The sequence below is a fragment of the Sinocyclocheilus anshuiensis genome, unplaced genomic scaffold, assembly GCF_001515605.1.
Source record: "Sinocyclocheilus anshuiensis isolate Anshui unplaced genomic scaffold, SAMN03320099.WGS_v1.1 scaffold1576, whole genome shotgun sequence".
Classification (NCBI taxonomy): domain Eukaryota; kingdom Metazoa; phylum Chordata; class Actinopteri; order Cypriniformes; family Cyprinidae; genus Sinocyclocheilus; species Sinocyclocheilus anshuiensis.
Window position 1 is genome coordinate 1,003,268 of NW_015557202.1, and position 17,373 is coordinate 1,020,640.

The 17,373-nt window shown below is 37.5% G+C and overlaps 1 protein-coding gene across 1 annotated transcript in view; it reads right to left on the reverse strand.

Annotated features, from left to right (window-relative positions):
- The window catches only part of LOC107678919 (astrotactin-1-like), a gene marked incomplete at its 5' end in the record, with an annotated part of 189,441 nt that overhangs the window by 74,808 nt on the left and 97,260 nt on the right, over positions 1-17,373 (reverse strand). Inside the window, 2 exons of the mRNA XM_016474321.1 lie at positions 2,338-2,526; positions 4,712-4,816. Coding sequence (XP_016329807.1) covers positions 2,338-2,526; positions 4,712-4,816 — 294 coding nt within the window. The remainder of the gene's footprint in view (positions 1-2,337; positions 2,527-4,711; positions 4,817-17,373) is intronic.

The window sequence follows — 17,373 nt, forward strand, 5'->3', positions numbered from 1 at the left end:
TAATCTCAGAAATAAACAAGTTATTTTTGACAGCCCTAAAATAAACAAACAATTTAATGAATGTGTATTGCACATTTCACATAATTTGGTTTTGGAAGAATTTATTGAAAAATCTCTTCTTCTCGGTGATTGTTTGACCTGACAAATTTGATTACATATGTTGGTCTTTTCAGCAGGATTATTACTGCTGCGACATGGCCATTAGCACGAAACGCTTTTAGCAGAACATGGTGTACTCACAGACACCTCAGATATAGATTTTCATAGCCCAACAAAAGCCACTTCCACAAATGACTGAGTGTTGGATTATCAAACTGCAGAGCACCCACAGCTAAAGCACAGATATGCTGTTCTGAATTGATGTCGGGAACGCGATACTGTTAGACCACCTGCTCCCATTCAAATTACACCGAGTTACCGATCGCTACCGCATTTTATTCTGTAAAAAAATCTGGTCGGGAATGCAGACCTCTAATCTCATGTATTTAGCCCTCCATTCTGCAGAGCTTCGCGGGCCAGTTAGCTCTAAGTGTTAGGCTCTCTGTGAGCCTCCTTGGACGCTGCCCTGAATAAGAATGTAGTTAGGCTTCCTCTCCACCTGCTGAGGCCTCCGTTCTTGAGAAGCTCCAGTCTATGATCGCATTGCTGGTGCAGGGGTAATGACCCCTTTGAGTCTTTGACTTAGCTCAGCCAATAAGGCACTCATTCCTTTCAGCATGGCGGTGTGGGTATAAAGTTCCCCATAGCGCCCTCTAGGGGAAGCAGCGCAAGTTCCCTTTCGAAAAGGAACGTCTCAGGTTACGCATGTAACCATGGTTCCCTGAGAATAGGGAATGAGACGCTGCGTCCCTTTGCCATGCTTCAGGCATTTCTGCATACGTCTCCTTCAGACAAGAAGTGGATGATGTATTTCACATGTGCCCTTTTATACTCTTGGCCACACCAGTTGTGATGTCATAGGCTGCTGCCTGCCAATGTCAAGTTCATTGTCATGTTTAGACTCATGCTTCATACACCGTTATGCCAGAGGCATTCCCCATAGTGCCCTCTAGAGGACACAGAGTCTCGTTCCCTATTCTCAGGGAACCATGGTTACATGCGTAACATGAGACGTTTTCATTTCAAATAGAAGAGTACACTCTAAGACCTCTATGCCTTGTCAGATGACCTTGGTGCCTATTTCTCGAAGAAAAGCCTGTGTGGATCACAATGCACTTTTTCATGTTCACAGCACTGCTATTTCATGAATGCTCAAGGGCGCATTGTTGATAGATTACCCATAAGCATAGAAACCCAAACCATCCTTGGCTGAATCAATCTATAGACTGTCTAGCCCATCTCTGGTGGTTCTTTATCTGTTAACGTCACACTTCTGTTGTTTTTCCAAATGAGTTCCGTCCTAACTGACCTTGCACATATATATGGGCTCAGCTGAGTGGAGCTGAAGCATAAAAACTAGGTGAGCCTGCCCAGGGGCCTTCTGAGTACGGAGCAACGCTGGCTTGCATTCAGCTTTAGCCAGCCAGCCATCTCACATCGGCCCTTGCCCCCTTTTATTGGTTGAGCAGATGTGACCAACCTCCCAAGGGCTGTGTTGAGTTTTACTTCCTCAGCTCCTGTCCACATCCTTTCCAAAATGGACTTTATATTATGACAAAACCAAACTTTGGGTGCAACGGGTCAAACTTCTATGTGCATATCTAGACAATGGTTTATTTTTAAAATTGCTGCCTTATTATTATTTATTTAGCCAGGTATAAATATTACAACGTTTACAAAGCTTTTGCATAATTTATGGACAGGTAAAATAGTTTTGCTCTGTTTATCTCCTCATAAAATTGAAAGGTTTATATTCTCTTAAAATAAAATAAAACGGTGCATCCTAAAGCATAAAAACAATGGTCCTCATTTACTAACCATGGGTAAAACCAATGTGTCTTCATACAGAAAACACAATTTATCAATAAGGTAACACATCTGTTCTATCTTTAGGATAATACTTACAACTCAAATAATAGTCAAAAAATATTTAATAAATATTGTAGGGTTAATTTTTTATTTCTACTACTACTATTATTAGTAGTAGTATTATTGCATAAACAAGCACAAGTCTTTGCACAAGTCATCCTTTGCACAAGTCAGATTATTATTAATATTATTATTATAAATTAAATAAGCAATTGTAAAATAAGTCTTACTATTTACAAAACAAACAAACAAACATATATCTGTGCATAGTATGCAACTTTTATGTGCTTTTTAGTGAATGAGATCCAATATATTATGATCTAAACCAGCAAATTAAATCTTTTAAATTAATATATTTATACAGCTTACCTTTGCTGATGTCTTGATACTCCAACCACAGCTGGCGTTGGACTTGCTTGTTGGGATACCATATGGTACAGGATTCCTCAAAGCCATACACTGCCTCCTGGATAAAATGGTTGCCAAACTCTTTTAAAATGGACACAAAGTCGCTGCGCAGGGTGGCCCCATCCAGTGAATGAATTGCTGAACTGAAGGCTGAAGAACAAAGGTAAAGGAAGGAGTTATTTAGATGTGTGAGAGGTTTTAGAGTATCGCATCAAATTTAAAATTCAATTTCACTTAAAACTTCAATTTCATCTCAATTAAAAGCAGAAGCTGCATTATAGATCAAACAAAAGAGAAAAATTCTAACGATGTTGAGCTGTGAGAATTACAAAGCTTTATTATTACATGCTGATTTTCAGTGCAGCTACAATACGCATGAAGGATTCAAAACTTTATTGTCAAAGATTTATTACTGTCTTTACTGTCCATTTTCAATACAGTTCCACATACTGCAGTGCACATGACAAAGCAAAGAATGTGGGAAGAGAAAGAGCGAAAACATGATTTGTATCAGGGATTCATCACAGTCACTTCAGTCACCATCCAGGATAATTACCCCATCACAGTCACCTGAGTTCTGATCACCCGCACCTGCTGTCACCAATCAAGCCACACTACAAATACACACACAGCACAGTCACTCACTGTCCGGTCTACCGTTCACTCCTACGAACTACTCTGGACTCTCTCTGCCAAATTCTCCTAGAACGAATTACCTGCTGTTCCTCCCACGATCCTCCAACGACTCCTTGGAAACGGCTCCACGATCTCCAACGTAACCGGCATACGATCCTCTCCATCAGAACTCAGATAAGCACCCTGGAACCATTCACTGTGTTGACATTCACCTGCCTTTAACTCACTTATCCAGTCATCCACTTACCCAGTCAATAAACCATCCTGTTTTGCACTTACCTGTTGTGTCTGGCCTTGCTTTGTGACAATTTGTCAGTGCTCTGTGTGAACTGTTATCTGGGGAAACAAAGGAAGGATAAACAACAAGGCCTCACAGAGGTATTGACTGCTTTTGTGTAGGCTGATGTCTGACCTTTTAAAAACTTTTTTTTTCAAACAGAATATTCATCATAAAACTTAAATGTAAACTTTTAGTCACAGAATTTACATTTCCCTGCAGTACTTTAGAATATAAAGTACTTGTCTGCAAGCACTGTAGACCTCTGAAACTTTTGTCAGACAACAGAACTCAATTTGTTTGCATGTTAACAAAACATTGTTAATTTAATAAAACCATTTCATGTGGGTACATGATCAGAGGAATGGTACCATATTTCAAAACAACGTTTTTATAACTCGCACAAACAGGAAAAAAATAAATAAATAAAAATAAATTTTGCATTATTCCACTTCCTTCATGCACGGGTTTGCAAATTGACCTCCAGTGAGTAGATGCAGAAACGGCATGGGGAAAAAGTGGTAAAAATCAGAATTGAAAATGTAAAAACTCGACTTTTAAGTCATATGGAAAATAAATCATTTAATGGTAATGGGTTGAGAAGAGAGGGAACTGGTCTGAGCAATATGAGAGCAAGAAAATCTAATTTTAAAGGTCATTCAGGCCTTTAATAGAAAGTATTTCTTATAGAACTGCACTTGGTATCTAAGATCTGCTCATTGAATATATAGCGTTCATTAAACAAATTAAATGAATGTGCTCACAGTCCAAATGCGTGGGCAAAAATAAATAAAGTGACAACATGATGTTCTACCTCTTTAAAAGTTGTCTTTTGTCTTCCTTGAAGATGAAGTGTGTCATTTTTGGACCACTAGTGTCATTAAACAGAATAAAAAAAATAAAAAAAAAACGGTAGTTGCCCAAACAGATAGCCCTGTCCCCATATTCACACCATTGGTTGAGTCAATGTCACTGTCAGGATGCTTATTAAACAAAGTAATGTTTTGATAGCACCGCTGCGTTTACAAAGAAATCAACCGACAGTTGGCTTAGTTATAGTTTTCTCTGAATATTAAGCTGGGATAGTACAAAAAGGTATAAACTTCACCTTTAAATCCCCCAGTTTTAAACACTCGCCATCTGAGATCAACAAAGAACTGAGAACTGCCTCCTTCACATCAGGCAGCCATATTTGTTGGTATTAAGTTTTTGCTTCACTACCCACCCAGCACAACTGACTGTCACAGTGTGGGCTCCTCAGTGAGCTCATTCCAGTCACTCAGATCAAATAAGGTACTGCTAGCCAGAAACATGTTCTTCCTAACCACCGTATATGCTGTACTCTTGCTGATACATATTTGTTGTAAATACTTGATCAATTCATACATCCATGTAAACGGAAGAAAAGTGAGAGTGTTTTACCTTGGGAGAGGGTCCACTGATTGAGCTTTACATGGTACATAATGGACCGCAGCTTCCAGTGCTGAACCAATGGGTAACCGGTGACCTCACTGTAGTTTACCATACCTAAAATAAACAGAGGATCAGAAAATTTCAATTTAATTCAATTAATTTTCAATTAATTACAAAGAAATAGCAAGTAACATAATTAAGCATGAAAATGTAAGTAGAGAAACTGAAATAGTATTTTCTTGTAAAATGTACTCCAGTAAATTTTGTTTTATTTAAACTATTCATCAATATTTTTTGCCCATTTTCCTGGAAGAGAAAGATTGTAAATTTTATATTACTTCATTAATTTAATTTTCTGTACTTTTAAGAGCGTGTTAGCATATAGATAATCTCAAAGGTAACACACGTGGACTATAAGCCACCAAACTTTAATTATGATTACACTGGGTCTTTAAAAATAAATGTAAGTTAATGAAACTAACGGGTTCTGCTTTGTGCTGTTATAACGGGGCTGACGAGACGTGAGACGCGTGGATCCATCTGCAGGCTTTATTAAAGAGAAGTGGTAAACAGGCAGGGTCAAACAATGGCAAACAGGTATATGGCGGGCAAAACACAAGAATAGTCCCAGGGCTAGCGTAGGTCACCGATCGGCAGACAGAATCACAGGGGCGAGACGAGAGGGAAAAATCCAGAAAAACAGGCAAAGATCAGAAACCGCGAAAACAGGCAAGGCAAGGCAAAAACAAGGAAAACTCAGAGACTCGGAATGGGGTACGGGCTAAACATTACTCAGCAGAGAAAGGTGGTTAGAGTGGGTGTTATATAGTGAGTGAGGTGATTAGAAACAGCTGTGTGCAATGAGTGCAATCAGTGCAGTGTGCAAATCGTGCAAAGAATGATGGGATATGTAGTCCGGGGTGCTATGCAACAGTTTGTGTTGTGCGAGAGTCAATGTAATGGAAAGGGTGACCTCTGGTGGTGAATAAACGGAAGTCCATGGACCGAATTCGTGACAGCTGTGTTGACAGTTGATGCAGAGTAAATGTGGATCTCTTAATACACTGACAATCCCAGTATGAAATGATTTTTGGAATAGTGTTTGCTAATCCTAACCTTGTTCAATTGGGTGCATTCTCTGCTCTTCATGAGCGCATGACTGCATCGCTGCAAAATGCACCCTGATCTACTGTTGCTCCAAAATCACAGTATTAGGATTACACAAAATGAAATGAGACACAAAAACAGTTTTTTTGTCAATTCCAAAATGAGTCCTGAAAATGAATGCATTGACTTGAAACTAAAATAATAATACAGGATTTCTGATACATTTCTACATATTGAGAATAAATCACACAAATGAAATTTGTTGTGTAAGAAGATAACAGTGTTTCATAGAAAAGTATTACCATAGAGGATTATTATTAATAGAAGACACAGAGTAGGTCAGCAGATTTGTGTGAATGAAATCCATTGCGGCATTTTTCATTTATCATCCCAACTCTCTTTAACATATGAGCTATCGCTTTTTTTTTTTACCTACGGTTACGCTGTGAGCTAAAATCTCACATATTGCCATATGTTGAGCGGGCTGTGTAATCAATCATCTCGTCTCCTACAGCAACTGTCAGCCATGCCTTGCCATCTAGGGAATACACAGCCATGTTTCAATTTAACCCCACCTTAATATATGGCACATCTGGTTGATCGCACAAATTCAAAGCATATCCGGTCTGCAACATGCTGGTTGGGCATTAGTGCATATTGCTTTCTAAACTTGATCTGACACTTCTTTAAAAATAAAGCCATTCTGTTCTGTCTGTAAAAAATTAATTCCTCTTGATATTATCATGGATTTGCTTCGCTGAATCACTTTAGACCAGCGCTAACATACCAATGATTGATTTGCAGAAATAATGAATTCATAATATCTGTAAGCTGTTGATAGGAGGAATCCCATTATAAACAGAGCACAGGTGCTAGAGACAAAAGTACTACATCATCAGCTCAAAGCATTTTGTCTTAATGAGCGGGACATTCTCAGACTCTTAATGAGAAAGACAGACACTGAGTGTGTTTACAAGTACATGCTGATACGCTCAATAACCAGACAATGTGTAAGGTCATATAAACATCTTAAACTGTTCTTTTATCAAAGACTTACATGGTTAAAGCAAAACCCAATTGGCACACGTTTTTGCCTTTTTCATGAGGCAGGCATGGTATTCAAAAAAAAAAAAGTTCTCATACTAATCTATTAGCATTATGCTAATATGTATACTAGCCTAATGTCTTAATCAATATTTTAATTTTTATTCCATATCAATTTTTTTCCCAGCAAGGATGCATTAAATTGATCAAAAGTGGAAAAAGGAACAATAATGACTTTTACATTGTTACAAAAAAAAAAATACTAATAATAATAATAAATTATTAAAAAAATTAAAAAATCCCGAAAACAGTGAAAAGTTCGGAATAATTTACATTTTTAATGTTTTTAAAGAAGTCTCTTATGCTCACCAAGGCTGCATTTATTTGACCAAAAATACAGTAAAACCAGTAATATTGTGAAATATTATTACAACTCAAAATAACTGTTTTCTATTGTAATACTGTATATATTCAAATCTAATTTATTCCTGTGATGACAAAGATAATTCGTGATCATTCAGAAATCATTCCAATATGCTGATTTGATGCTCAAGGAACATTTCTTATTATTGTCAATGTTTAAAACAGTTGTGCCGATTTTTGTGGAAACTGTGTATTTGTGTAATACCCTACCATTCAAAATTTTGGGGTAAGATAAAATAATAATAATAAATATATATATAATTAATACTTTTATTCAGCAAGGATGCATTAAATTGATCAAACGTGAGAGTAAAGTTCTAAACATTATGTAACAACGATTTGAATTATCAAGCTTCTTTTTTCATAGTTATTAGTATTTTGTACATGTAAACACACTTATTGGCTCACTATTACAGTTAAACAAAGAGCCCAATTCATTTGAAGCATAACACCTCCAAATCCATATGCTCCTGTGCTCTCTGGGGCAGACGGCTTTCTGACATGGAGCACAAATGTGATGAATAAGCTTCTAAATGCGCTGCTCTTGCACTATCCTCACCTTGTGCAGTTCCCACTTAAAACCATCCAAAAGAGAACACGCGTGTGCCCCTGAAGAATGCGGCAGTGTCAGTGTGGTGCACGTCAGAGTTTGGATAGATGATAACAAGCGCCTAGCACACAGTCCCTCTTTTCTTTTTACTCTACTAAATCTCTCTGCTTCAGAGGGCCATGTCTCCTTTTTACCCCATCGGCGCCTAGCTCTCATTGTCTGACAGAATGATTAATATGACAGAACATCACATCACAAACACAAGTTCAGGGGCTGCAGTCATCTTTGCCATTCTGCCGCATGCCTTTGGGTGGTGGCATCATTAGCAAGGAATGATCAGGCATGCAGGCAGACAATCAAGGCCCACGTTACTATTTAAATCTGAAAGTGAGCACACAAAAAAAACAAGCCTTAAAGAGCAGGTCATATGGTATTTTAGAGTGTCCTAATATTGTGTCGGAGTCCTCTACAACAGGTATAAATGCATCTAAGGCCAGAAAACATTGTAATTTTCTCAGAATATACATTTAATATTAGAGTCATTTGCCAATGATTTTGAAACGATTCGTTCCAAGCAAGTTCGGAGCAAACCCCTCCCTTCCATAAGCCTACTCTGCTCTGATTGGTCAGCTGGCCAAGCCTGTTGTGATTGGCACAGAGAGGAGTCCTTGAGCAAGTTAGCGAGCACCTTTGCATAAAACAATAATATAGTGCTCCAATCCGTTCTTATAATAATGGCATAAAATACAAAAACACTTATGCAAGTGAATCGTGCCCACAGCTAAAGTTTAGCTGCTAAACTGTAACGTTAAACACTTAAAACAATAATAGTGGATACGTTAGCCGAGTGCTAACGTGACTAACTGATGAAACGATACAGATTGTAAACCAAAAATATGTCTACTGTAATGTTTGAAGAACGACAGACAAAAGACGCTCTGTCTTAACTTTTAATCAGAACGCAGAACAGCTGTATCACAGACGCACTCGCTCGTCTCTCCCGCATTAACCCTATAACTGCCGGTGCAGCAAAATAAACCGCAATTTCACAATGATTATAGTCTCTGTGCGCTACACTACATTATTTATTATTAAACAAAGTAATTATTAGAGCAACGTCAGTCTACATCAGTGTTTCTCAACCCTGGTCCTGAGCGCCCCCCAACACTGCACATTTTGTATGTCTCCCTTATCTGACACACCCATTTCAGGTCCTGGAGTTTCCTTTAATGAGCTAATGAGTTGAATCAGGTGCGTTTGATTAGGGAGACACACAAAATGTGCAGTGCTGGGGGACGCCCAGGACCAGGGTTGAGAAACACTGGTCTACATTAATCGACACAATCCAAGGAAATAGTGGGTTCACAGCGAATTATCAGAACTAACGTATTTCAGTAAGACAGTAATATCGTGCTTTACTTGGAAACCTAAAGCTGCACTAGGTATACATCACATATTAGCAAAAAACTTTTTGATATTTTGAGCACTCAATTGAAAATGTGCACATAACGTATCAATCGTACTTACAGGTTGTGGATCGGAGAGCTTGTTAGTCCAAATAAAGAAGATTAGAAGCCGACGAAGATAAAAGCCAAGATTAGAGAAGTCCTCCGTAAAATGCTGAGCACACAACAAAAGGTCTGAATTGCATTTCTGTGGTATCCTTGAACACAGCGTCTTCTCCACATGATGTAAACACACTAACTAGCGGAAGTGTTTGTGGGCAGGGCAGACTCGCGGGGATTATGCAAATGTGTTACCCAGTGACGTATACCAGTAACAGTCAAAAGATTTGCAAATATGACGACTCGTTAAGGCGATTCAGAATCGACTCTCTCTTTTGAGAGACAATATCTTTATTTATTATTTATATTTTGATTAATAACTTTGCAGAATGTTTTCATTTAAGGATAGCTACGTTATAAACTGCAAAAGAGATATTTTTCAAAAACCCATATGACCTGCTCTTTAAATAAACACACACCCTTATGCATCAGTTTACAAGGTCTGAACAAATGTACACACATAAATGTACACACTGTCAGACATATATCAAAGTGACAAGACAAGAGAGAATCTTAATATGAAATGGCACGCACTCTATGCCCTGAACAGTGGGGTGACAGCCCATAACTCATGAAGGTGTGGGCAAATCTCCCTGTTTAAAATCCTCTCACTGGGAGATTCACAGTGACAACCACTGGTAGTAGACATGGTATGGCTCATGAAACCCCATTATCAGCTGCACCCTGAATTCACTCTTGGATGAGCAAAGGAACGGGTGACTACAGCGGAACTGATTGAACATTGGGATGTACCTCAAATCACAACAGGCTTATCTAATAGAGGGCTAATGGTGAAGCTGTGAAGTCGACTCAAACTCAGCACACTGATGAGAAAAAAGGGGCTAAAAAATCACTTTAGAAAGTTTCATGTGGTAACATCAAAATTAAATTGTTATGGTGTTAATTAACTGAAAACAGAAGTGAAACAACCTTATACATTAAGTTACATGTAAAGTATTTTTAAGGGTAAGATCAGGTGAAAGCAGTCATTTTTTTAGTGTTTAATGCTGTGAAATATTTTTTTTTTAATCTAATCTGCACTACAAGTGTCAAAACTGTACATTATAATAAAAACAATATAATATTGTACACAATAGTGGGAGTGGAGTGTTGGAGTACAATGCTGACATGGCTGTTATGTCAAGTGAATTTTTAAAATGGGTTGACAGCCAGATATACACACATCCCAAAACATGGCATACAAAAATCAACAACGGTTTCAATCAACCAATATAACTTGAAATAATTTAAACTTAATTTTATTAATTTAAAACCTAAACATTTAGCAAAAAAAATAAAAAATAATAATCTGTGCACTACACTATTACAGCTAATCCATAAAAAATAATATTTCCTTTAAGCAAATTGAAAGCAATTATATATTACAATAAACACTGTTGTGTCAAATTCTGGCAACAGTTTACAGTGCAATTTTCGCTAAATTTAATATAAAAACCAGTTAATTGCTTAGTTGTCTTTGCACATCATGCTGGATAGGACACAGTATTTTAAACTGAACTTCGATACTTTACCTTTAACACCTTTGAATCATATTCATCATTCAAGTAAGGCAACTCATTAAACCAGTCATCTGAGAAACTGACAGAACTTTCTTTCAAATTAAAAAGACACCAATATATCACATTTTCAGCAGCACAAGCACACATGTAAAATGAAATGACAGTTTGCAGGCTGTGTTCTTATGTGCTGTCAATGACACTGCGAGGTGTAAATATGTGAAAACACAAGTATATTCTAATGTTTCTGGTTAGTAAAGCTCCTTAGTGACATTTCAGAGTCATATTGTGTCTGACTGACATTTACCGCCCTTCAAATTAGCATACATGAAAGACATACTTCTGAGTGCATCCTATAATTGAGTCAAAAAGTCATGCTAACAAATTAACACAGTAAACAATTTGGCCAACAGGACACTATCCGTCAAGAGGATCTATCTGTTCCTAATATAGATGCTCGAGGAGGAGCGGACTCTTCTTAACCGATCAAGGTGACACACTTTCCCTCTCAGCCACACTGAGGGACGTCTCTGTCAGAATCTCCAGACATCAGAGCAGATAGCTGCCTCTGTGCTTTACTGGTCACTGGGCCATATGCTGCCATTCTAATTGAGAGGGACTTTGGGAGAGGGACTTTGTGCTCCAGAATGAATCACTGCCACTCAGACTGATGTCAGTGATCAACAAGGGTTCTCCAAACCAGCAAGACCACAGGGAGAACGGAATATGTTGACACCACCACAGCTGTCCGTATCCTTAACTAGACGTGAACTTATGCACATAAGTTTCTTTCATTCAACTCATCGCCCTAGAACTTCCAGATCCCCGTAGATGTCAAAATTGGGGTGTTTGCATCGACCAAAGGCATCTGAAGGGCCACCCGTGAAGGATCCAGGGCCCATGCTGTGGCACCCACTGTATTAATTATCACATCTAATGTTGTTGGCTAATTAATTGACATTTACATCAGGAAATGGCTCCAGCAATTCTATGCAATTAATCAGTGTCAAAGAATAAATTAAACCCCAAATGTGATTACCATTGAGGACTGCACCCAAAATTGAATTTTAATGGGGCTCCCTTTTTCTTTCTCTCCGTGTATGCCACATCAAGTTCTGTTTTTAATTGAAATTATGAATTTATTCCACACTGTTGTCAAAAAAAGTATATAAGTAAATATAGTAAAACAACAGAAGTTGTTTAGATGATGGTTGAAATGAATATAACATGTCTGCATACTCTTAATTCCATCCACAAAAATTACAAAAAGATTATTTATTAATTAGGAGATGCAATTAGCAGTAGAAAGGTTTAAGCTTCTACATTCCGTAGAACATTCACGCACAACTGGATTCCAGTTTGCACAATTATAGCATAAATATCAGTGACATTCGTGAACTGCTCAACTCGGTTTGTAACACAAGCTGGTGTAATACAAGGGAGAAAAATGTCACATTGCCTTAGCAACTGTTCTGGGGTAAACTGTAAGGTAAAGAACAAGTCAAAATGTGAACACTTTTTAAATTATAGCAGAACAGGCAAAGCTATTTTTACCCTCCGATTCATTCTGAATTGAACTGAACAATTAGAGGAGGGTATAATTTTCTTGGCATTCGACAAGTGCAGCGTTACGGTAGACAGAAATTCCACATTTGTATATTAATAAGCGACAGATGCAGCAGACTAAACAAACAGCAAAAGTACAACATACTGACTCTGAGAAGCATAAACTATAAATAAACAAAGATGAAAAGGAAATGTGATGTATTCTGAGATCACATATCAATTAAACATGAACTTCACAAATCATCCATAGGCTCTGTGACACATCTACTCGAAAACAGAGAATTAAACATCCAACATGCAGGACTATTAGGCCAAAACTCTTTAACAAAAGGCATTTGTCTCCCCCTACAAGAAAATAGTGTGGAAATTTTTCACAGATGGAAAATTGCATGTTATCTTGTTGAGATGTTAAAAGGTAGTGCTCAACTAGAGATAAAGTTGAGGGCAAGCTTTTAACACCTTATTCTTGAGTGTAGTGTACAATGGCTTTGTAATAATAATTAAAATGCATTAATGCAACTTATTTTATGTCCTATGTCCTATGTTTCCAATAAACTGAGAAAACAAATGATTGCACAAAATGGACTTACGAGTGGTCCAAACCTCTCAATATTTTACAGATATTTTATGTACTATAAAGTTTAACAATGACGTTTAGAAATGTAAGGTAGAGATTAAGTACTGAAACGGGTCTCAATGTTTACCTGGGAGGAAGTACCGGGAAAATAACATCAACTTTATAATACAAACACAGAGATGACATACATGTTAATAAAACAAAAACACAATTCATGATGGTACTATAAGACTATTGAGCGGCTAAGTTACTGTATAAAAAGATTGCTTTGCTGATGCCACAGGCTGGCTTGGGAACTGACTGGAAATGATCCCCTGGAGGTGCGACTTCCTCTTCCAATTCCAATTACTGACAGGTCTAATAAAGTATAGATAGCACGTGAAGTTCCCAATGTGAAGAAAACATCCTAAAGGAGCACCTGTCATAAGCATAAACATGAACCATGTTCTGTATTCTGAGACTACAACAAACAAATACTCAAGTGGAAAGTCATTAGAGTTTTATTTTTATTGTTTATTTATTTTTATAGGGAGGTATTTTGTACTGTGGTTTATTGGAAAAAAATCACAGACTGTATTGCAATTAAGCAAATGAATAAACTCCTGGGTCAACATGCTAATTTGTTTGATGTAAGCTTGCATCTCATTTACAAGAGATGCAAGTCTGAATCGTTATTTATTAAAGATTGCTTCCTGCTCAAAATACATATGTGGTCTGGTCAAAGACTCCCTCAGGGAGTTTTTTTTCTTCCTCCCTCTGTCTTGGTTTTCTGGACCCTTACATACAAGTGTGGCATTCAGAATTGAACTGTTCATGCATATTAAATCATAGTTCAATACCTGGATTTGAATAGTAAACAGAATGCAGAACTTTAAATTTAAATCTTAATGCAAGGAAGCAAAATTAAACTAAGTTAATAATTGTTTATTTTTAAACTAGAAAAACAAAGTTTTTTGACAGACAGACAGACTGTTTTATAAATTTGGAAATTCATTTACACAGTATAGATATATAAACATATTTAATACATCACATATACTTAACATATGTACTTTATAATATACACTGAAAAAATGGTGTAGAAATGATTTTCACTCAGAAATTGCTTGTAAATATCACAATAAATTACAAAGAAACAGCAAGCAGCAGCACATTGAATTATTTATTTTTCAATATATTCCTCTTCGTCTTGACATTCCAATTCGAATTCCAACTCATGAATAGAAAGGAAGCCAAATCTTCAATTCTTAATTGTGCACATCCTTGTAAAACACTACAGATATACTAGAGATGAGAGATAACAGATAACAAATAACAAGCACACAAAGTAATAAATCACAGAAGACACAGACAAAGTTTTAAAATTCACAGCAAGGTCACCTATCAACTCACAACACCTTCTGCTAGACAGCAAAACTGTCCATGATAGAACTCAAGCAGAAATAACACACTGTCAAGCACTAAAAGCACAGTAGATACTCAGCGGTTCCACTTCTTCCCGTGTAGCAACTAGGAAACCTAGACTGAAACTGCAAGGTGGTATTTGCACACATGAGCAGTGATGAAAGAAGATCCAAACATGAAACAGGAAATCTCCAGCTCATCGCTCCTGCCAGGCCATTTTTTTGGATTACAGGAACTCCCACTGCAGAGCATCCACAAAGGCCTAACTTGACTGGATCCATCCGATTAAATCTGGACCTTGTCACTTCTGTGCTGTCTTCAAGAGCTGCATTCGGGAGATTGCCCAAGCACAGCTAATTCTTAAGAAACGGTGAGAAATCCATGTGTCAGCCATTTCACTCAACTCTCTTTGCAGCCTCCTTTGTGTTTGATGATCAATGGCATCTATTCATCCTCTGCTCACCACCCGTGGTGTTTTTGCATCATGTAATGTGTGTTTTGAAGTAATTTCTTCTAGTATTTTTATTCCGATTGCCATGAAACCGTGCTGGCGTGCGTATGTCTTTGAAAGAAACCCCAGGCGAATTCTGTCACAAAGACAAGTGTTGCTTAACCCGGACATCCCCACCCTCAAAGAATCTCCATCTGTGGCCATGAATGTGAGTCACCATTTGCATCAGGAGGCAGAGATGATTTCCCTCCTTTCTTTCTTCCAGCAGGAAATCTGCTTAGTGCCAATGTGCTTTCTACCTGCATTCCAATTAAATCAAGATGTATTTGCCTTTCAAAGCTTCTCGGCCTTCTTCCTTTCCCATTGGAATAATTGATGGAGTCCTCTGGTTCTATGATGAATGACTTCCAACCCAGAGATGAATAGAAAGATGAATGTGTTGCCCTGAGAGGGTTGGGAGGAACGGCTCCAGGAGTGCTGACATAGTGACAAATACACTGACCGTCGCACCAACTTGCCCAAATCAGCAAGGGAGGGTGGCAGAGGCCTGACAACTTCAACGACCGCTCGGGTATGTGCCACTTGCCTGTACCGTACCCAATTACCTGAGCTAGTAACTAATTTAACCTCAGGTGAGTTTCAGAACTGACGGCTCGAGACAGTCCAGGGAAAATCACAGCGATGATGTATTAAGGGCATGGGCGAGAAACAAAAGCTTATCTTAAAACAGGAGCTTAAGCATTTTTTTATCCCACTTCTTAAATGCTGCCACAAAGAATTTTGCAACAAGGTTACAACGAGCAACAAGAACGAAACACTTTATTTAAAACTTGACTGTGACTTAAATGGACAATAAAATCCAAACGAAACAAGGAAACATGAATTCCTGTCATTTCCCGCAAATCACATTGACTATGGTTGAAAAGTTTGGGATCGATAACATGTTTTTATGTTTTTGAAAGAACTCTATTATGCTCACCATTTGTTTGATCAAAAATAAAAACAGTAAAAATTTAAAACAACTGTTTTCTGTTTAATATATTTTAAAATGTCATTTAGTCCTGTGATGGCAAAGCTGAATTTTTAGGAGCCATTACTCCAGGCTTCAGTGTCACATGATCCTTTAAATATGGATTATTTGATGAATTGTAAGTTCAAATCAATAGCATTTATTTGAAATCGAAATCTTTTGAAACATTATAAATGGCTTTACTGTCACTTCTGAATGAATGTCGTTTGAATGAATGAATGAATGCATGAATGAATAAATGCATAAATGAATGCATGAATGCACAATGAGAAAGATAAGGTATGAACACAGTATAATAATAATCACAAGGTAAATGAACTGAAGGAATCAAAGGAAACACAACTTACACAGATGAGACCAGACACTGAACACTGAAAACACAGGAACTTAAGTACTAATACAGCAAGGATAATTAATGATACACAGCTGAACTGAAATAACTAATCATATCTGTAACAATGACAACTAAAGAGTGGCGGGGAAACTGAACAAAGGAAAAGAGGAACTAAGGGTTTTAAGGTTAGGTCTTTTTTTTTTTTGCAAATAACAAATCTTACTGACCCCAAACATTTGGTGTTGTGCATCAGCCAATCAGAAACATTCATTTGTATGTTCAAGACAACTGTCATTAGTACATTACAACTGAAAGGGATAATTCACCCAAAAATTAAAATTCTATCATCGTTTATTCACCCATTTAAAACCTGTATGACGTTCTTCAAACATTTTTCAAAATATTTTCTTTTGTGTTTTCCAGAAGAAAGAAAGTCACAGGTTTGAAACGACATTATGATATTATGTCTTATTTTAATTTTTCTGTTTAATTCCCTTTTGCTATACATTTAAATTGACTGTAACAGCCTCCAAAATAATATTCCATAACACAAAAATAGCTTGACTTGAATCAAGAGCTCCGATTGGAGAGCTCCGCACTGAACCACCTGCCTCATATGCCTCCCTCCCAGGACTGCAGCACGTCACACTGCAATAGATAAATAACCTCTGTCTTCACAGCCAAGGCCTCAAGCATGACTGACAGAGGATGACTCTTCTAGATTACCCATTTTAATCTTGCCGCAAGTATCCAATATGACCTCTCATAAGTCTCACCTGATGCCATGACCATTATATGTCAACCATTGTTTCATTGAGAGAATGCACCTGCACTCCCCGGAAGCTCAAGCAATATTACAGACCCACACCAGACCATTTCATACACTTGTGACCTTTAGACTGGATTACAAATTGGAGTTGAATGGTGGTTAGGGAATCAAGTTAGCCATAATAAAATTGCTGTAAAATGTAATAAATTGTAACGATTCAGTCCACTGAAGGCGAGCGTAGTGAAGAGCCCAAGTGCAGTTTATTTACAGTGTGATCCAAACATCCAAACAATAATCCATGACTTGACTTGACATGAACAGACTTGACTTGACT